General features: G+C 27.6%; 2 protein-coding genes across 3 annotated transcripts; both read right to left on the bottom strand.

Moving 5' to 3' along the window:
• Positions 1-697: 697 nt before the first annotated feature.
• On the bottom strand, positions 698-6,488 carry LOC132940095 (serine/threonine-protein kinase STK11-like). The gene is made up of 7 exons (XM_061007514.1): positions 5,848-6,488; positions 4,601-4,774; positions 4,389-4,521; positions 4,173-4,309; positions 3,927-4,112; positions 1,629-1,795; positions 698-1,565 (listed from the first exon to the last, which is right to left on the bottom strand). Exons 1-7 carry the CDS (start codon positions 6,189-6,191, stop codon positions 1,447-1,449), a joined length of 1,260 nt encoding a protein of 419 aa, XP_060863497.1. The 5' UTR covers positions 6,192-6,488; the 3' UTR covers positions 698-1,446.
• A 1,318-nt stretch (positions 6,489-7,806) lies between these two features.
• Positions 7,807-21,204, bottom strand: LOC132940838 (glycogen debranching enzyme). 2 transcript variants are annotated; one of them, XM_061008625.1, is made up of 21 exons: positions 20,561-21,204; positions 17,898-18,001; positions 17,596-17,827; positions 17,333-17,516; positions 16,701-16,835; positions 16,410-16,628; positions 15,000-15,238; positions 14,705-14,917; positions 14,459-14,641; positions 13,965-14,094; positions 13,742-13,865; positions 13,402-13,667; positions 12,633-12,955; positions 11,623-12,567; positions 11,344-11,560; positions 10,904-11,267; positions 10,626-10,843; positions 10,373-10,558; positions 10,087-10,305; positions 8,886-8,982; positions 7,807-8,769 (listed from the first exon to the last, which is right to left on the bottom strand). In XM_061008625.1, exons 1-20 carry the CDS (start codon positions 20,584-20,586, stop codon positions 8,902-8,904), a joined length of 4,608 nt encoding a protein of 1,535 aa, XP_060864608.1. In that variant the 5' UTR covers positions 20,587-21,204; the 3' UTR covers positions 7,807-8,769; positions 8,886-8,901. The 2 variants fall into 2 exon arrangements, with proteins under 2 accessions (XP_060864608.1, XP_060864607.1); XM_061008624.1 differs by lacking the exon at positions 20,561-21,204 and adding an exon at positions 18,231-18,277.
• Between the last annotated feature and the right edge of the window lie 1,645 nt (positions 21,205-22,849).

Below are 22,849 nucleotides of genomic sequence, written 5' to 3'. Positions count from 1 at the left end.
ACGAAATTGCATATTGCCCCTTATTAAAGGCCCGTTAAGTATTAAACTCGTAATAAATATCTTACATTATTTTTGGCAGTCAGATAATCAAAGATTAGATAGTTACACTGCAGAAGCCAAAAGAGCCCAAACTATTCTGTTCGTGTAATAAAATTGTTTTCACTAATATTAATATCTAAAAATAGAAATGGAAAATTATATATATATGTCGCAGTATTAGAAATCTTTACAAGTTTTAATTCCAACTTTTTTTTTAATCATGTTCTTAAATTTGCTGTGCATTTATAAAAAAGTATGCATTTATGTTCTTAAAATGTCAAAATATGCATTTAAAATAAGAACCATAAAATATGATAAATAAAAATAATATTTTTTGATTCAGTAGAATATGAATCAATTTGTATCTAGGTCAGCAATAAAATGAATGAATAAAAAAAATGCAATTTCATAATTATTTGATCCCTAATTATTACTAAAGGAAGATGTAATTATTATAATATTTAGTATACAGTCAGCAGATTTATCCTTAAAAGTCTGCAATATTCACTCCGAACCCCCTAAAAATAAACTCTAGGATCGCCCCTGCTTTGAGGTTATGACTTATGGTAAGGCTAGGTATGTAGTCAGAATATTAGGTATCACTGAATATACACCTAATTTTTTTAATATTCTTCCTTCAACTACAATATACTATACATATTTATCTATATTTCAGCACTATAGAATCACATAATTCACACCACATTGGAGTCACAACATTTGAATAATACAATAATGTATTTATGTATTTTATAAATAATAGAAATTAAACAGTATAACAAAAGATTTTATATACTTACTATAATCTGCTTGGACATCTTAACATCAAACTACTTTATTTATTTTAAATACTATAACACCAAGAAGCTTGTCTTTCATTATATTCTGATTTATTGTTTTTTTTTATATGTATAAAGAATAATATAATATTTGTATATAAATAAACTTAAAAAAAGCAAACAAAATGTATTTAATATGAAAAGGTTTTTTTTTGCATATATATATATATATAAAAGTAAATAATGAATAAACAAAACATTAAAGGTATGTGAGCATTAGTTTTTCTCCTTAGTACATCAAGTCTAGCAGTCTTTCCCACAGTAGTTTTAATTTTACAAGATATACACTAATTAAAAATGTTGTGGTTTCCATTATTATTAAACTTTAAATAGTCAAAACATTTCAAAAAATATTTAGTTCAATAGTTTTTAATAATAAGTAGTATAACTTGGATAATTTCATTGTTGTTGTGAAATTACATATTTTACACAAATACTTGACTTGATTCCATAAAAGAGAAAACATCCACTTCACGTGTACCTCAAAAAATAATTAAATCTTCTCAACCAATAATGGTTATAATATAAAACAATATGAAAGATGCAGTACTATAATGAGCGACAAATGTCACGACAACCGACATGAGGCCATTTTTTTAACATTACACATGATTGGCTTGTGCCAAGGTCGTTTAGATGGATCATTGACATCATCGATGGGAACTGATGTACTCCCATTCGGTCGATCTGGATTATGATTAATAAAACTCGGTAAAATATAATTTGTCTAGTTATATTTTAGATTATTACCTTTAATTAATTGTTCTGTTATATATTCTTCTTCGTTGTCTGAAGGCGTTTCACATGAATGATAGTTAAATAGGTATGGCAATACAGTCATGTTATGCATGAAATCACCACGCAAAGGAGGAAAAGGTACTTTTTCAGATGTTCTTGGATGTCTACAAACAAACCACCTAAACAGTAAAATCAAATAAGAACAAATTATGGAAATACATATTTATTTTAAACAAAATGATAATGAAGCAAGAAAAAACGTATTATTTTATAAATTAGGTATACCTCTGAAGTTGTGTACAATTGTAATATAGTAATAATAAATTATAGTATTTCGCCCATCATGTTAAATAAAATAAAATATTCAAGGCGACAATAATTAATTAAGTCCATACATAAAATGGTGGGTAAGAGGATGTCACTCTGCTGTACGGTAGGTTACAAGTGGGTCACTGTATAATGGATAGTATTACATTTTAATTCAATGATATAATATCATTATATACAAAAAAACGATTCTGAGCGGTGACGGTTTGTCAGTGTGGATATTTTATATTATTATTACTTATTATTGATATGGTAAGTTGAATTAATATTATAAAATTACAACAAATAACTAAAATCGTTATTCTTAGTAATTTAATATGTAATTTCCTCCAAATTTGAACATAAAAAAACTATAAAAAAACTGATTTTATATTTTTGAGATTTTTAGTTACAGAATAACCTACTTACTTAAGTGGAACCTTGTTGTAAGTTTTCAATCCTTAGCTATAAAAGTTGTATATTTTATACATTTTTAACTACAAAATCATTTTTAAATTTTAAATTTGATAAATGTTGTAAAAAATAAAACATTAAATGCTTATAAAAAAAAATTGTGCCCAAGTATTTTTAATATTTTTCAACTGCTCTTTAAGCAATATATCAGCAGCCTTGTATGACATTTTGATATTTTTAGGCCCAACAAATAAAATTGTATTGATATTTATAGAAAAAAAAACTAAAAAAATTGAAATTTTAAATTGTTCATAAACTGCTCAAAACAAGTCAAAATATCAAGTATAGGAATTGATAAAATAAACATATAATATAAATCTCAAGTGTCTATGGGCATTAGTTTTTTGAAAAACAACAAAATAAGAAAATCGTTACATGAGGAATCGAGTGAATATCCAGAATGTTGTAAAAATATTAACTCCTAACACTCATAAAAAAAGTTGCTATTGTAACAATATATCAAGACTCTTGCATTAAATTTTCACGTTTTTTACTCAACAAATAAAATTTTATTGATATTTATAGTAAAAAAAAACTAAAAAAATTAAGCTCAAAAACAGTCAAAATATTTTCAAAATGTTATGGTATATAAACATTCAGTCAAATTGTCATGCATCTACAGTGGTTCGTTTTTGATATACAACAAAATAAGAAAATTGCTACAGGAGAAATAGGGTAAATATTCAATGTTGTAAAAATATGAACTTTAAACGCTCATTGGAATTTAATTTGACTTTCTTGTAGACATTTTACTGAGTATATCCGTAAACAGATCAAAACAAGTCAAAATATTTTGAAAATGTTTTCATGTATAGAAAAGGCTAATATAAACATTCAGTGAAAATTTCATGTATTTATGATCATTTGTTTTAGAGTTATACCAAATACCAAAATCGATTTTATCAAAAATTCCCGTTTTCCTTAATTTTTATTTGTTTTTCAAGGCCTTTTAAAAAATATTGGGAATTTTAAATTTTTACCTTCCAAAAGTACCAACTAGATTCACTTTCCCATCGCATTATTTTAACTACTAATCGTGTACACAGACACAAAAATAAAAAAATAAAAAACATACATCATTGTAAAATCAATACATTCATCACTCCACTCAGAATCTAAAAGTAAATAAAAAAGAAACACACACACATTATTGTAAAATTAATACATTCTTCGCTCCGCTCAGAATTTAAGGTTACAAATTCGAACTTGCAATACTCATATTAAAAATATTATATTTGAATGTTAACATAACAAAAGAAACCACGCACTATCCAACATAATTTATTTTTCAACTTTTAAAAAATATATATTTATATTAATAATTTGTATGCATACAAATGCTAACATTTTTAAAGTATTTTATAATTGTTTGCTATGTAATATGTATGAAAAGTATAGTTAAACCTGGTAAATAAAGATATATTTACTCATAACTGAAGAATTTGATTAGTTAGTTTCGAGTTAAAGAAACTCATTATTTATTTGTTTATTTTAGAAATCTCCATTGTTTATTTAAAACTGTTAACTTACGGATGTGTTTGTATCGTTCTTAAGGTAAATCGCTTCTTTGGGTCTTTTTTAAGCATTCCAACTAGCAAAGATCTCAAAGGTTCGGTCACAAAGCCTGGAATTTGTATATTACATTTCCCAATTGCTTCAAATAATCTATACACATTATCACCTTCAAATGGATACTCTCCAGTAACTAAGTTATACCTTAAAAAAGTATGATTTTGTTATTATATGAACATTTTTATAACTCATTGGTATTCATACAATGTAACCCCACTGCTCCAAATATCTATTTTAAAGCCAGAGTACTCATCAGCCCCGTTTGCTATTTCAGGCGGTTGAAATGCTGGTGAGCCTTGACTAGATGCACAGATACCTTCTGGATCAAAAGGTGACAGTGCCTAAAAATTATGATTGACAATATATTAATATAGATGAATTATATTATAATAAAATTATAAAATTATATTTTCAACATACCTCAGCAGTTCCAAAGTCTGATATCTTAAGTGTTTCATCAAGTGTGAGCAATAAATTCCCTGGTTTGATATCTTTATGAATTATTCCACGGCTGTGTAAATACTCTAGTCCATTTATTAATTGACTAAAGTAACTAATAGCACAGAATATTCAACAACATGAATTAATGTTCATAACACTACTTTTAACTAACTAATAATTAAAATACGTACTTATGGGCTTGCCAGCATGGAAATTTACTTCCTGGAGAGTGTTCTAGCATATCTTGAAGACCACCTACACAATACTCCAAAAGAATATACATCTTTTCTTTTTCTTCATTCACTATCACATCTACTAACTCTATGACATTTAAATGTCTCAATGTTTTTAAAAGTTGAATTTCACTGTAAAAAAAATAATAATAACAAATTGTATTAAAATATAACTTATAAGTTTAATATAGTTAATATTTCATCATATTAAACATAGGTATTCAAAATCTATTAAATAAAATCTGTGGATTGGTGCAAAAAGGGCCAATGTCACATCTTGAGGAAATTGAGATTATTTGAACAACATCTTTAAAATTTGTTTATGTACTTGCGTTAAAAGGGCCAATGTCTCTTATGCTGTATGACCAAATTAGATTTGACAATAATTGATAAAATAATAATCGATATATTATGGTCTATGACAACATTGGCCATTTCGAAATCAATTAATAAAGTTTATAAAAGTAGAAGTTACTAACATTATGTTGAATTTTATTATTAGGTTTTGATAAAAGTAAATTTCTTTAATTATTAAAAATTGTTTATTTTAAATAAAATGGTTTTTGGCCAATGTCAAACCAAAGTAACTTTTTTTTCTGTGGGGCCAATGTCAAACTAAAACATAAATATTTATAGTTAAAAACAAAATGAGAGCCATATGAATAAATAGAATACAATTTAATTAAGTAACGGCATTTTAGAGTTCCTATCTAAGCGGACACATGTACCATGCCCGTCTTACAAACATACAACATAGCAAATTTGCATTAAACAGAACCAATGTTATGTTATTTGTTTTAATAATAGATTGAATTGACCTAATATGAAACTTAAACGTAAGAATATTATCTATGTTTGAACATTGGTTTTAATCATAAAACAAGTTATGATAGTTTTTAAATTGAAGTATTTAAAATATCCAACGTGCAAACTCTAGGTAATGTTCTTAACTTTAAGTTTGATAATACCTATAGGTATATTCATTTTTTTATTTATGCTAACAACACAAAATTAGTACTGCTGATACCAAATTTGCTGTTATACATATTTGTAGGACTGAGATAATGCATGAAGGTGTCACATCCTCTTAAGAAAAGAAGCATATAGATTATTTTTGTTTAATAAGCCTAAATGAAAGAAAAGTATAGATATTTTAGAAATTATTAATACTAATTATTACTATGTATAAAAAATTATTTTATTACTTGAGCACATTTTTTTCTCCATTAGGTATTCGTTTGAGTTTTTTCTTTTTTAATATTTTAGCTGCACAGCGAACAAGAGTTTCGGAATCGAGTACTTCTTTAACTTTACCATAACTACCTTCGCCTAATAAATCGCCCATCACATATTTACCAACCGTTTTACATGGTTTTTTTTGGGCCCGATATACCACTTCATTGGGATCAAATGAATTGAAAATACCAGTGGACAAACAATCATTAGCTGACCAATCGGCCGGTACATTTAACAAGTCTTTGAACACGTCTTCGTCATCATCTATAGCACTTGGCATAACATCCTCGTCAAATTCTCTCTGCTCCATCATCGTTACATCATTTTCATTAAAATATGATATACCTATTTTTAAATTTCAAATTTGTTATCTAATAAATACTTTTCGTGTTCGACCAAAAAAACTGAAGGATAATTCGATTTATGATATAATTTTATGGTACAGTACGATCGCAAATCAACAGACAATTTAAAAACGATTACAATGTTTACAAATAAGTACCTGCGTCACAAAAATATATGAACACTCAAGTAGTCAGTCTATAGTAATGGTGAAATTTGTTTTATCACAATGCTTAGCACTCTTCGCGGACATAAATTATAGTAGTCCGTTCGTGTAGTAGTATCGTCGATACTGATAATGTCCCATTGCAATTTTGTTTGGTAAACAGCAAATCATATGGTACTCACGGAGGTCGGAAAACTCAAAGACGTTCCAAAAAGAACTGCGATCCGTTTACACGACACCACGACCACAGATAAATACAATTATATTTAATATTATATTTTCAATTTTTATTTATCTGTACGACTACGACATTAAGGCACGCAAAATTATAATAATATGCACAACGCCTGCAATGATTTCTATATAATCATAGTGTAAGAAATTATTATTATTCCTTGTACTATGCATGCAAATATATTATACCGTATTATATTGTTCTATGATTATAATATAGAAGTCCGTGTGCCCCCGCAGCCGTCAGCTTAGATCATAATATTATTATATTATTATGTTTGCACGACCGAAACGGACCATATAGTCCATCCATAGTATATAATCTAACTAATCTAAGGCCTACACATACAGCCTTACAGAGTACAAGCTACAATCGGAAATTCGAGAGTTCGAGACCGCGACAATACCCATTATAATTTGTAAGCGTATAGTACATAATTATCATACGACAATTAAAACAATACTATAACACTTGTATGATTGTATATTAGAAAATATCAGATAGAATTAATAATTATTCATACTTAAAATACCAACTTGATAAGAAAAGAAATCTGGAATCGGTATTGAATCTCTCTCCGGAATCTACATCCAACTAGCCTAGTCTATAGATTATATTGATTATTCATTTACGGATCTTGCCCTACTCAGTGCTCTGGATCTATAATAATAAATTGTGATCAAAATGCAGCAGGTTCCAACAATAATTATTAATTAGGTAGGTACCTGAAAACATTTTCAAAAGTACATAGTACATAATACAAACATTTACAATATTATATTTTTACGCACATTGTTTTCGATGGAAAATAAATGTATATTTATATAATATTTTATGGATAGGGTTTTACGGTTATTCAGTTTTTTAAGTGAGTTATGATTTTAAGCGGAGCGATGAATGTGTACTTATTGATTTTACAGTGATGTATTTTTTTGTATATATTTTTTTTGTGTCTGTCACCTTTTAGGACAGTAAAAATGCCTCTATTTTCTTCAACCGTATCTTTTTTGATAGGAAAGCGAATCTAGTTGATATTTTGGGAAGTCGAAAGTAGAAAATTAGGATTATCTGGATTTAATTAAAACAATGTCCGGTTGTAGGTTGTAATATCTTAACTCTCGAAAAAAAAATATATTTCAATATGGAATATGCATTTACAAAATCAAATAAGAAATACATTCATAATTATACTATTCATCTCTAATGCATTTATTTAGCATTAAAAATTACAAAACAAAAATAAAATATAAATTAGAAAGTAATCATCAAGTTAAAATTTTTTTTTTATAAAATTAAAAATCACATACATATACTGCAGTAATTAAAATAAGAAGAAAATATAGTCTCTACTTCATAACACAGAATCTTATAGATAGTATTTTTAATTGTTTTCTAGATAGTATAATATTAATAATCATCACTTTTATTATAGTAGGCACGTCATACATAGGTAGTAGGTATATAGACTACAAATTTCACTGAGGAATATTTTATTACATTAATAAATATTTTATTATTATTTTTGATTATTTCAATAATAATAAAATATTTAATAAAGTTTTAACTATTGTACAGATGTATACAATATAAATAATTTATATTTTATACGCCTGTGCAGTATTAACCAGTTTACACATCAGGTAATGGTTTAAACTGTATATACTTAAGTGCAATTATATAATCTATAGTACCTACTAGATAATAATTTAATAACACTCATAAATCCGGTTAAAGCAAACTAAAAATGATGGTAATTAATTTTAAAAACAAACTCCATCAATAAAAAAGATAGAGAATAGTAAAACATAAAGTGTATTATTAAATGTAAGTAATAGATTGTTTTAGTTTCTTTATCAAATACTCAATTAATTAATGTTATACTATAATAAAAAATAGAAATTTCACAATAATTCAATAATGGTATAGGTATATAAAAATAAAATCAATCTGTTCTATAAAATGAACAACAAATTCTTTGAGACACATATTTGGTAAAAAAATTCTTATCAGTCTAGTTGAATTATACATTTTTAACTTTCACAATGATTTTCATTTAAGTATTAACATTTAATATAAATAATAACAAATAAATAGTATTTTTACAAATTTAATTTAAATTTGGTTCAAGTTTGTAATAGCCATTAAAGTCTGAAAAAGAAATCAAACATAATATTTAATATCACATGATGTATTTATAAATAATTATAGTGACATTACAAAATTAGTGCTTAGCTGCTTATGTTAGATGAATGCAAGTATATTACTTATTAGTATATGGGGTTAAAATATTTTGGCGATCAATGCCAATACTGCAGACCCATAAGACGTGCGCACTTGAATAGGTTGTTTTTCATGATACAACTATAAAAAATATAGTATAAAATTGTATTTAACATTGATGAAACTATAAAATCATTTAACAGGCCTTAAAGCCTTCACATAGATATCTGCGATCTTGAATACTTGGTTTAAACGTTTAGAATAAAAATAAACAGCTCTATACATAAAACAATTAAGTTAGATTTTAATTTAGTTTTTATTTTTTTTTTTAAATTTAAATGTATTTTTATAATTGAAATATTATTGTTTTTGTCACTTTTATTTAAGTTGACACTAAGATTAATTAGGTACTCACATGGTTTAATATTTATTATTTTTAATAAAAGAAAAAAATAATATTAGCTGTGTTCTTTAAGATTTTGAATATAAGAAAAATGTAATTGATTTCACTACTTAGTTTTTGAAAACACAAACTTTACTAAAATTATATTATATTATTTATATCACCTATTATATTTAGATTTTAAATGAATCTTAATTGTGAATGAAGAAAGCATTTATTAAATCCCAAAAAAAATAAACAAGACGTACAGAAGCCTTATATTACATTTAGCATTCAGTTATTAGGTAACAATTGCCAAGCTTATAAGCATGGCAACAGGTCAAATCAAAACAGGCACTTTACATGAAATGAAAATGAAATAAAAAATTTCAAAATGTAATTACATAATTCATTAATTTATTAATAACAAAAAAAAAACATGATACATTGATGATGAAATTGTATTTTATTTATATATTTAAAAAAAAATTATATACAACACCAATATTATTAAAAGATAAAATTAAAAAGAATTCTATTTTCATTTAATGTTATTATATAATTTTATTGCTAAGACTATATTGATATATTTTACTATTATTATGGAAATATAGCATTTGATTAAATTAGTAGTTCAACTAAATGTATTAATATTCAATTGTGCAACTAATATTTAAATTAAATTAATTTCCAAGCAGATAGAGAAAGTAATTCTTATTATAAGTAAAAATAATTAATTAGTTAACAATATAAGCTATATTAGGCAAAGCTATACCCAAAGCATATGAAATAATACTAATAACATTTACTAAACAATTTAATTGTTAAGTAAATACTAAATAGGTAGTTTATTTTCTTCTTACCTCAAGAATTGTAGCAATACTCCAGGCTTGAGTTGGACATGATCCAGCACAAAAAGCTCCATCTTTATTGGTTAATTCAGGTAAACCTTTCCAAACTGATGTTTTTATGTGTTCAAAATGTTTAGATAATATACCTTGAATTTCAGATGAAGTTTCTCGTTGACTTGTGGAAAATGTTAGCTTTGCTTTTAAAAAGAAACCAACAGGCCACAACCATTCCTAAAAATATATATGATTTTTAATAACGATTTAATTTCATACGAATTAATAAATTTAATGATCTTACAGGTCCCTGGTGATAATTGAAACCATTGGCTACTTTTAAATCAGTAGTATCGTTATCATTATTGTAAAAGCCATCATACGCCCAATCAGATGGATCTAGAGTTTTCATACCCAGTGGCCCTAGAAGTACATTTGTTACTGTTTGTAAAGCTATTCTTGCATGATCTGGGTTAAACAACTCTGGTGCCTAATATATAAACAAAATATATTTAAATTGATTAAGAAGTTACAACACATAACGCTATTAAACTTACCACTGCCATTGCTACAGCATAATTGCATCGCAGTTGATAGTCTCCCCATTTGTTTGTTGCACCAACTGTATCCTTATAAATACATCTACGATTAATAAGTTCTGGATGAGGTTCAACTTGCATTTGACCATTTTTTTCCTCAGGTATCCAAAAGTGTATTTCAAAATTGTTTTGAATTTTTTCATTCCATTCTTTATATGTCCACGTAGTTTCTGATCCTAAAATAAAACAAAAACTTAATGTCTGGTGTACAGTTTATTTTGTTTTTTGTGTCATACCATCTTTATTTGTACGAGTAACTCCTGAATACTTAAACTGCCCATTTTTTTTTAATTTAGCTAACCATGCGACAGTTGTCTTTGACAATGCAACCAACTCTATAGCTGATCCATCACGAGGGGTAGCAGGTCGTCCTCGGTTACCAGCTTTATCTGAGGAACCCATTTTGTCCATCCAAGTACCACAATTCCACTCATTACCACCAAACACAAAGCCTGTTAGAGGTTGAACCCCAATTTGATTATCAAAGCCAGCACTTTTCATGTGGGCATCAATAGAAGTTCCAGCATTACGTTCACGAAAACATAACCCTTGGAAATGTTTTACCATAACCTCTTGAATTACTTCATGTAATGGTTGTTCCTGGTAATACAATTAAAATATGAATAAGTATATTATGATACATGACATGTACAACTTATTCAAATCTAAGACTTACAACTGATGTGGGTTCAGAATCATCATTTGGAAAAATTCTATTTACTGGATCATCTAAAATACTTATACCTCCAGGTACCATTGTAACATACTTTTGAATTACATATAACCACCACCACACAGCATCACGACAATTATAACGTGGGTTGTTGCCTCCATCTAATAGATTAGGAATAAGACCATGTCTCAAACAACCACCAAATCCTAAAATAATGTACCTAAAAATAAACAAGCATTTTTACTTAAAATACTTAATAATACAAATTCAATAATGTTATACTTGGCTTCATCATAACGTCCAGTAATCAACAATAATCCTCTCAACGAAATGAAAGTATCTCGGCCCCAGTTTCTCATGTAACCACTAGAAAAATGTGGCAGCCCAGCTGCAAGTGTTATACACTCAGGACGATATAATCCATCAGGTCCAATTTGCATTCTGAGTAAAGGTGCTAAAAGGTTTGGCGAAAGAGTAGGAAGAGGACTAGATTTAACTACTCCAGCAAATTGAATTGAAGCAAGAGCTAAATTTTTACAAAATGTAGAACCATTTCTTATATCACTAGGCATCATTGACCATGTGCGGTTCAACAAAGCATTGTATACTTTTCTCAAAGAAAATTCAAAATAACAGGGTACCAAATATGATGGCAAATTCCTGATGGGTTGTAAATATCTTTCTAAAAAGTCTCCAAATTGATACAATGCGCAGTTTTCAAATTCTTTACGTTTTAAACGGCCACTTACGTAATCTAGAATCCAAAAACCTTTTCGGAGATTTTCACATAGTGGATGGCCTAAATCATTATTTGGAGACACTGTATCTAAAATTGACATGAACCCTTGGATTCCACAATACACCAATTTACCAAATCCTGGTACATCATAAACATTCCCTTCATCTTCTTCCGGACATCTGAACAAAACATAGTTCATGTCGGTTAGGGTTAAACGACTCACTGCTTGCTCCAAATCAATATCAGACAATAACTGTTCAACAGCTATTTTTGTTTTCTCTACTGGAAAAATTGCAACTGCAACTACACAACCAGGTTGAAATTTTGCAGTAAAATTCAATCTAACAGAAAATTTATCAGCTGAAGGTATTATATCCAACATTAAACATTCTTGAGGAGTAACATTTTGTCTTAAGCTCAGTATATAATCTTCTAGGCCATTGATCTTATTTGCATCTTTTTCAAATGCATTTGTATTGTCCAATATCCTGAAAAAAAAAATAATAAATTATGTTTAATTATATTAAGATAGAAAAAAAATAAATATATTTACATGTGTTGCAATGAAGTTTCAATTAGTACATTATCAACTCTTCCAGTTACAGTTATCCCTTTTCCCAAACCATTTTGGTTAGATGGAGTTGAAAAGGAAGTATATGACATCAGTACAACACTTTCGTGCGTTTTGCTATTATGACGTGTCACACAAACAATATCAGTATCAATTTGATCCACATAAACTTGATCAAAACCACCTTTTCCCAGATTATAGTGAAGTGCATTTAAAGCTTTTTTTCCAGCTACAATCCCTGTAGTAATATTAATGTCTTTGGATGACCATTGCATATATTGTCTTTCCTCTTCAACAACATGAATCTAGTAATAATAAAAATATGCTGAAGTTTAACATATATATTATGTTTTAGGGCTGGTACAAAAATTTTTCTGACTATTACTACAGTTGCCATGGCAACTAAACAATAATGAAAATTAAATGAATGTTATAACGTTATAATTTTGCATTTCAGTACCTAAGTTGGTTGTCGCTAGCAACCAATGAATAATATATTTGTTACCATAGCAACCAAAAAAAACCACAAAATCTGAAAACAATTTTTTTTGTTATTGGATATTTTGAAAGATTGCCCTTAGCAGTTAGCAACCAATGATTAATATAATGACGTTACCATAGAAACCTCAATATAAATATATTTTTTTTAAATCATAATATGATTCAATATTTTTCCTTACAACAGAAAATATCAAGTTACACAAGTTTTTAACTAAGATTTTTGAGATTCTTGCTATACAATTTAACATACATGATGTGGAACTAGTTGATCGTAACCCATATTGCTTCCACTAGCGCAGCATGCCATGGATACTAAAGCCGCACTAGGCAACAAATTATAAACTGAATGTTTCTCTATAGGAGATGGATTATCATGAGTTTGATCCATGAAAAGAGCATGTGCAACAGTAGGACATACAAGTTGTTCTAGTGGTTTAAAAAATCCACCGACTGGTTCACCACCATAACGGTGAACCAAGCGTCCAAGCTCATGTGAATCCCATGCAGACATTGCTTCTAAACATTCCAATATTAAAAATATAATTAATATATAAAATTATATGATGTATGAATAATAAATTGTATCTTACCACGAATAAGTGATGTAATTCCAAGTCTATTAACAAATATATTGTCAGTAGCATCTGAATTCGTAAACAACTCTGCCACAACATATAAATCTGGTTTAACTTTTCGAGCAGCATCAAGCAAATACTAAACCAACAAGTTATCAAAAATTTTAATATTTATTTTTATTTTTTGTATATTATTATATGCATAATATATTTTAATAGATTAATTTATTAAATTTACTTCAGCTACATGCAATGGCGTCGAGTGGCAATTATCTAATCTGACACCGTCAAATATTTTAACTGTTTGTTCCACATAACACTGCATATGATTCCATAAAAATGGGCAATCTTCAGGTTCATTTCCATATCTAAAGACGACAATCATTATTTTGGATAATAAATAAAATCTAATAATAAAAATACACTGCAGCAGCCAGCAGGGTTTATAATAAGAAACAACCAAACTTTTTATACATCATAAAATTATGATTTTAAATTATAATAATATGAGTATATGTTTAGAAAAAATAACAAAACTGAAAATATATAGCACTTCAAATTTGTTTTGATTATGTTTGACATATAACATAATATAGTTTAATAACAAACTTTTATATAACAGCCTCATACAAAATAATAACAAAATATAACTATAAAAAGTGTATCAGGCTGATAATGTTGGTTGAAACAAAATTGTTTTTCACAATCTAAGATTAATGGATGAAAACATACCTTAATTTAACACTGTCTCCCCAGGCAATTAATTCTCTACGTAAATAAATATTAGAGTCTGGTCCAGCGAAATTTTTAAGTGGATCACCACCCATAACCCATCCATTGTGTGCCATAACAAATTGTCCATTTGAAGAATGCAATACCTCTTCAGCAGTTTGATCTTCATAGTCAGTAAAATACCTAAAAATAAAATATATTTTATGCTTTAAAAGTTGTTTTTTTTTGTTTTGTTTTTTTTTTTACCTTGGTACTAGAGGATTAGTAATAGAAACTTTGGTTAATTTAGGTCCATCTGGTTGAACTCTGAAATATCTTATACCAGCAATACTATTATCTACTGCAGCTATTAAATGTTCTTGAACTTCATTAAACACTATATTGTTCAAAGTTTCCAGCTTTAATTTCAATTCTAAACTACAACGACCGAGCCTAGTATCTTCATCAAAACAATTGCTTCTAAAATAATTTTGTTCAACAATATTTTGAAGTAAAATAAATTTATATATTTAATATGGTTTATCGTGTAATATTCATCTACCTATATATATTGTATAATTTCAATGCTTTGTCCATATCAATTGTAGCTGTTAATCGGCCAAATTCTAAATCAGGTATAATTGTTAATTCTTCATCAAGTTTTTCATTTGTAGCTACCGGAGGGAGACCAGCACGGACGTTTTCTTGAAACTCGGCTACAATTTTGTCAATATTTAATTGGAACAGCTCATGAATTTTTACTTTTGGTAATACCGCTGTTAATAATGCATGTCGTATGGACTGTAAAATTATACAAAGTTAATTATTGAAGATATAATTTTAAATTTAGTGATCTTTAAATATGCATAACCAGTTTAACACTACAGAAATGCAAGAGCGGATTCGCAATTTTTTTTGGACGGGAAAAATTAATCAAACAGGCTCTTGAGCCTTGAATCGCAAATATAACTTTTTTTATTCCGCGAAAACAACATTTATTGTTTTTACACATACATTATAAGGTGTTCCTTAATTTATAATTTCAAAATATGTTTGGTCTCGCCTCTACATTAGTAAAATATTTAATAACCATAATTTATAGTCTTGGAATAGTCAGATAAGGTTAAGCTGTTCCAAAATGCTTATAAAAAAAATTGTGCCTATGTATTTTTAATATTTTTCAACTGCTATTGTAACAATATATCAGGAGCCTTGCATTAAATTTTCACGCTTTTTTACCCAATAAATAAAATTGTATTGATATTTATAGAAAAAAAAACTAAGAAAATTGAAAACTGACAATGTTCCTTAACAGTTCAAAACATTTTTTAATGTATACTACCTAACCTAACCAGTGAAAATTTCATGTATAAACGTTAATTTGTTTTAGAGTTACACCAAAAACCAAAATCGATTTTCTCGAAAACCTGCGTAATTCTTTTTATTTTTTATTTTAATTTTTCTTTTATTTTTCACGGCGCTTTTGAAAACTACTGGGAAATTTTGACCCCCCTAAGTACCAACTAGATTCACTCTCCTATCAGAAAAGATACTGTTAAAGAAAATCTAAGCATTTTTACTATCCTAAAAAGTGATGACAAACACAAGAAAAAAATTAAAAAAATTAAAAACAAAAAACACACATCATTGTAAAATCAATACATCCATCATTCTATTCAGAATCTAAAATCAATTGATTTAAAAAAAAAAACTGAAGCTTTCTTGAAAAATAATTTAATTGATTTGCTAAAATCAAAAGTGGTGTAAAGTAATTAAATTAATTACACAAAAATGTATCAAATTTATAGAATATACTTGACATTAACAGATATGACTGGAATTTATAAATATATATTAATAAAATAAGAAACTAAATGTGTATTCATATTCTATATCACAATTACAAAATATAAGTAAAAATAAATAAACCGAAATATTCAATATTTAAGAATGTTAAGATCAAAACACTTACTGCAAGATGTTCTTCGCTATTGACAATCACAGGAACTCCATAAAATTCCCACATACCTTTAGAAACTTCCACAGTAAAGTGATAAAATGTATAATCTAACAAATAAGCTGGTTTTAAATATGGACAGTTAACCAAGTTGTAAGCAGATTCAGGATGTTCCAATAGCCACGGACTATCATTGGATGTATGATTCAACACTATATCACATATACTTAATATCTGAAAGATATTTAACCTTATATTAATATAGGTAATGTTCAATTTAGTAACTTAGTTAATCTGAATTATTACATTCCATTCGCTTTTCATTTCATCAGTCAAAGTCTTAATATCACCAAATGTAACTTTATGATTACAATCATTGAAAGAAGGATTTAACTCCAATTGATTTCGCAAACTGTATGATGATTTTGAGCCTCCAAGCTCCTAAAAATAATAATTTTATTGTCATTTAAAAGTATTACAATAAACAAGACTACATATTTACAGATCAATTATAATGATTATTTATATACTAATATTATAGAAACATAAAATACAAAGTAAAATAAATTACAGAAATTAAAATTAGATTGTACTGTTATAATTTCACAAATGCTACATTACTAAATGCGTCTTACTTGGGTACTGTCAACAGTTTTATGAATTAAGTGAAAACCCTACTATTATTTTCATTCTTAAAAATATTTACTTTTACCAAAATATTGTAACATTATAGCAAGATATAAAAATAAAAAAATAAAATTCATAATAAATGGAAACCTAAGGAAATGGGTTCAAGGAACATGGTTCTATTGATTCTTTTATACAGATAAAAGACTGTATACAAATTAAACTTAACTTGGAAACAATTTACATATTTAATCTGAACTTGAATTATTTATAAATATTATAAAATGTAAACAAGAATGTTCAAATCATACTTGAATGGGAGTAAAATGCACCATGTTGTATCCAGACTCGTTCGCGACTTGTAACTTAGATTTCCATGAAGAAAATGGTCCTAAACATTTTGCTAAAACAGATACAGTTTGCAACGATTCTAAAGGTATATCTTTATTTCCAGCAACCAAATCTGGATCAACATTAATATAACCACATCCTTTCCTAAAAAAATATTTACAAAAGTAAATGTTAATTTCACAAATACTAGGTATAATAAAATTAATGCACATTTGACATTTACTTTTGCCCTTTATGTTCATAATAATAATGAAAAGATCCAGCTTTGTTCATTTGGATAAGACAAGACAAAGACGAATCATCAATAATTATGTCATCACTTGACCACTCTCTAATCCAATCAAGGCAACGATAAGTTTTTCTATCAAAGGCTGATCCTTCTGCTGGTATATTAGTGTAAATAGTAACGTCACGTCCAAAAAGTGATGGGCCCATCCGAAATTCTAAATACCAGCCTATAATATAAAATAAAAACATTAAAAAAGATTCAAAACATATATTTTAAAAATAAAAATTTATATTGACCTTTTTTCAGTCTATATAGTGTTTCATCTTGAAAATGACCATCTTCCAATGTCACAATACGCATTTTATGGTTATTCTGTGGCTTAACATCCATAGCTTTATTCCTGGAAAATATTTTAGTAAATAGTAGTGTGATTAAATTCCAAAAAAATGGGATGATTAACATGACAAAAATGGCAATAGTTACAAAAATGGCTATAAACAAAAGTAGAATAGACATGGTTTTGCCATTGGAAATTATTAATTATTAATAAGCTAATTTTAACATTCAAATACACTAATTTTAAATATAATCTTTAATCTTATCTAATTGACCTTTATATTATAGCTTACGAATAATATTTGTTGAGTATAACAGTGTGCATAAATATGAAACACAAGTCATTATTATTCTAATATCGAATAATATAATAATATAGAAAAACTTTAAAGGGAATCAATTATTTCATGCATAACGTAAAGGCATACCAGCAGGAGGCAGTAACACTAAAATGCTCGAAAATTGATGTTGGTTAAATCGCCGAACAAAATAGGTAGGTACCTAGTTGACAAATGGTAAGTATTATCGAATACAAATCAACACTATAATGGCACGGTGTAGTGAAATACACCAACTGAGCGACATTTAAATGCACACATGTACATACCACTTGAAATTCAGTCAGAATTATGTAACTATTGTTAATTGTTATAGATCTACCACCACTATAAAATAATAATTATTATTATTATCTACCTACCGATACATCATATTACAATTTGCATGAGTGCATTTAGTTATTAGTTGGTACTCAAAAGTCAGAATGTATGGATTTTGACGACATATAAATAAGTCGTAAGGTCAACTATCATAAAATATAAATGGGTTGAGATAAGAAAAACGAAGAAATGCACAATTTTACGAGTACAGGTAGTTCGTCGAATAAGCTGATTTTTTAACTCTAAAACATAAAAACACATGTCAACAAAACAAACCGACTAACGTATTAGTTATTTTATTTTATTCATAGGTAGGTAGTACAATACGAGCAATAAATATTATTTAAAAATTAATGGTTTTTCGAAAAACAATAAAATATTAAAAACTATATAGTTGCAAATATACCCAGTGTAGACTGTAGAATAATCGAACACACGATGTATAATAAAACAATTTAAGTCCGGCGTCGATTTGTATTTTATTATTATTATTCAGGAAAACGTAATATATTATTACTTATTATAATTATTATTTATTATCGTTTATCATAATATAAACTTGTGATATTCTCTTGTGCCAGCACTTGATAACCTTTAAACGAAAACAACACGTACAGTTGTTTGACCTATAAATACTATTTATAAACCTCATAGTGTGCGCTGATGATAACGACGAGTAACGACCGTTCTGTACTACCCAAGCAGTGGTACTAAGTCCGTCTGGCAATCAGCTTTTGTGTAATATTGTGTGTGAAAATAAATGGGAAATAAACTGTGATGAAATGGGAACGTATTTTGTCAAAAACGACAGAAATAAACACGTGACAACAGTGCAACGTTTAATTATTTAATAGGTCTATAAATGCAAGTGATGTTATACATTTCGAGACGATTTTCGATACACGGGCTCGGTTGGATATTAGCTTTAGTTTCAAAGCGTGTGAATCGTCAAAGTTCTGATATTACAGATTTTTGGTGTCTCACATTGATAAGCCAAATTTGTGTTTTCATTTGAATGTGGGTCTTGAAACCGGGTCGTACAGAAAAGATTTTTAGGGAAATGGCAAAAATCCTGTTATAAGTATTATAACTAAGTAAAAAAATAAACATTTTCGGAGACATTTGCTGGCCGGTAGACTCAGTTTGCGCAATGTTTATAAACTACAATCTTCATTAATGTTTTTTTATTTTATGATTTGATTTTTGATTATTGTTTTATCTTTTCAAAAATGTCAAATTATTATCTATTTATTACCTCGAGTACCTAATTATGTTCTTAGTCGCATAATGTTATTACCTAGATTTAAAATTTCCTACAGGCGATAATATGCTATAATATAACCTGTATATTATACCGACATCATAAAATACTCATGACCATATATAATAGTTAATTTGCCATAGTTAGTAGGTAGGTATTAGGTTTAGGTAGTGCAGTAACAGACTTGTCCACTTTCTTAAATTTTAATTTTAAACAGATGCAATTGTGTAAGTAGATTATAATTTAAAGTATTAACTATTAACTATTAGTGTAGCCATAGAATATAGCCTATTCTACAACTATACTAATTGTTTGAAATCAATCAGTTTATAGCACGATAGTAATGACGAATTTAATATTTGAATCCAACGATATTATAGAAAAATGTATTTTTCTAAAACACAGAAATCAGAAAATATAATATTAATCATATATTTTATTTATATTATTGACAATTTTTGTCTTGCACGTTATATAAATTTAAACATACTATAGCACGTGTACAAGATAGTTTTCAAACGCTCGCAAATAAAATTCGAAAATAGGACACTTGGCCGCTAACCGTGTATCCAGACATACAATAATAATTACTACTGCACTATAGTAGGTATACAATATAAAATATATTATTATATTATATAATGATATAATGTAGGTAGGTAAAGCAATAATATGTAATGTAAAAGTGATGAAAGAAACTCACTGGATTTTGGTGGGTTGTCCTCCCATTATGGTTGATTTTCCGTTCGGTTTCTAAACAAGAAAAAACACCAGTGATCCGAACGACTCGAGAAAATCCATACACTTGACACGCAGGACAGTCTGAATAATAATTGAATCGCGACGAAAGGCCAAACACAGTGGACGTGTTTTATTATGCGAACCGAATTTAAATCGAAAAAAATTTGAAATAGTAAGTATTATTAAACTGTTATATTACTGTAGAGACGAAAGACGACGAATAGACGATACTGCCGAACATAATAATAATATATGACTTGACCGCGTGAACCTCTTCTATAACAATGACTGGGTAGGTATAACGAGGAAATTATATACGAGATACGGTTAATGGTTATGTCGCAGTTGTAGCAGGTAAAGTACCTTTGCGAAACGCAGTAAGTCACCGGACAAAGGGAGCGAACGAGATCGAATGAGTTGCGCAGCGGACGATCGATAATAAGTTACAATGTTTATTGTTATTTATGAGAGTAGGTATTATATTTTTATTAATAAAATAATATTAATTATAAACATAACAATATCAATATCATCGTAAAATGCGAACGGTCAGTCTTGCCATATAAATGCTAAGGGTATTCACTATTTATATATGTAGGTATATTCGTTCAATTTGTAATACAGTCTACAGCGATAATAATCCGTATAATATAATAATATTAATAATATTTAATTATAATATGAATAATAAACCGTCGGACGACCGCAAAAGTTCGAGAAGCGAGCGAGTTTGAATTATCATTTAGGTATATTTATATTATTTATCTCTCCCGGGACGCACAAGTCTAATATAGTTAGCAACAAGTTCTTCATTATTTATTAAATATTTATCAAAATAAATTATTCATAATCACGATATCGTAGCTCTCATTATCAATTAATTACCACAAAATCATAGAGTAATATTACTCTATGCACAAAATATACATTATATAATATTATTATCATATTATATTACTTTTTTTTACCCACCTAAAATTTAAATGTGCCTATTGAAGCCCGAAGTGATCAATGTTATGCGGCGTATATCAACTTTAATCTCATAATTTGGCTAATTAAGTAATTTATATCACATTATGTGATTCACATATCTGTAGATATCTAATAATATTAAGTTTAAATTGTGTTTTAAATATTTGTTGATTTATTTCTTATTTATATAGCTGAGGGCTGAGAAGGTTATTTGGTTTCAGTTGTGTCGATCATGAATTTTTAATTATTACTTAGGGTGTCAATAACTGACTGGGGTTTTTGACTTTTGTGCTCAAAATATAAGACTTAAAGTCCTTTTTATGTCCTCTGTTGGAGATGATACTTATGGCAGGCAATTCTACCTTTATTATAGTCAATAGGGTGTAGGAATATAAATATTTCCGGCGTGGTAAAAAGTATATACCTATAAATATATTGGTCATATTATATAAATATATAGCCATATAGAACATAGTATACATCATATATTATATAGTATATTATAGATGTAGGTTTACTTATTAGTATATTACATTGTAATAATAATGGATTATAGTATAATTTTAGATAAAATATTATGAAATCCATAATATTTTAGATATAAACGCTATGTTTTGTAAATTAATAGACGTAACCAATTATATACATAAACATTAACTATAAAATAAAATATAAAATACATTATAATATGAATGTAATAACTTGTACTGGATAGTGGCTAGAGCTATTGATAGGTACTACTGAGGTGTATTGGTGTTTACTATTGTATATTTAGTATTTTATCTGTTAAACATATAAAATGTAAGTAGTAAGTATAAATAGAATAATGATAAAAAGTGTATCAGTTTCAGTTGTGAGTTAGTGTCTTCACATAAAAAATTGTATATTTGTATATCGATAATCGACATTCGGGACTACGCGATATATCAACTTTGAAATCGATTGAGGCATCCCTATTATACAAGGCTAATTTAAATTTTAAAAACTATATTATATTTCTTTTTTCTTTTAATCAGAGAAGGTACCTATTATAATAAATAATAATTAATAGTAATAAAGACATATTATAGTGTATATTAGTGTATTATAATAGGCCATTCGTATTGCGTATGGGTACCTATGTACTTATTATATATTATTATATAGGGTACCTATTTATATGATATGAAAATTAATAAATATGATATCACGATGGAGGATTTAAGATACTCGGCGGTTACATTTGTACCTATATCTACTTATTTAACATCTTTACTTACATCATCAGCAACTTTCAATA

This window comes from Metopolophium dirhodum, chromosome 3, assembly GCF_019925205.1.
Source record: "Metopolophium dirhodum isolate CAU chromosome 3, ASM1992520v1, whole genome shotgun sequence".
Classification (NCBI taxonomy): Eukaryota; Metazoa; Arthropoda; class Insecta; order Hemiptera; family Aphididae; genus Metopolophium; species Metopolophium dirhodum.
The sequence above is the reverse complement of the archived record's forward strand: the minus strand, read 5'-3'. Positions and strand labels throughout refer to the sequence as shown.

Coding starts and splice junctions, on each gene's coding strand:
- LOC132940095 (XM_061007514.1), bottom strand. CDS start 6,191: ATGATGGAGCAGAGAGAATTTGACGAGGATGTTATGCCAAGTGCTATA. Junction 4,522..4,600: donor CCATGCTGGCAAGCCCATAA/GTACGTATTTTA, acceptor CTGTGCTATTAG/TTACTTTAGTCAATTAATAA. Junction 1,796..3,926: donor AGAACGATACAAACACATCC/GTAAGTTAACAG, acceptor TTTACTGTTTAG/GTGGTTTGTTTGTAGACATC.
- LOC132940838 (XM_061008624.1), bottom strand. CDS start 18,262: ATGCACACTGTTATACTCAACAAATATTATTC. Junction 16,836..17,332: donor TGCATTTTACTCCCATTCAA/GTATGATTTGAA, acceptor TATTATTTTTAG/GAGCTTGGAGGCTCAAAATC. Junction 14,642..14,704: donor ACTAATCCTCTAGTACCAAG/GTAAAAAAAAAA, acceptor TTTTATTTTTAG/GTATTTTACTGACTATGAAG.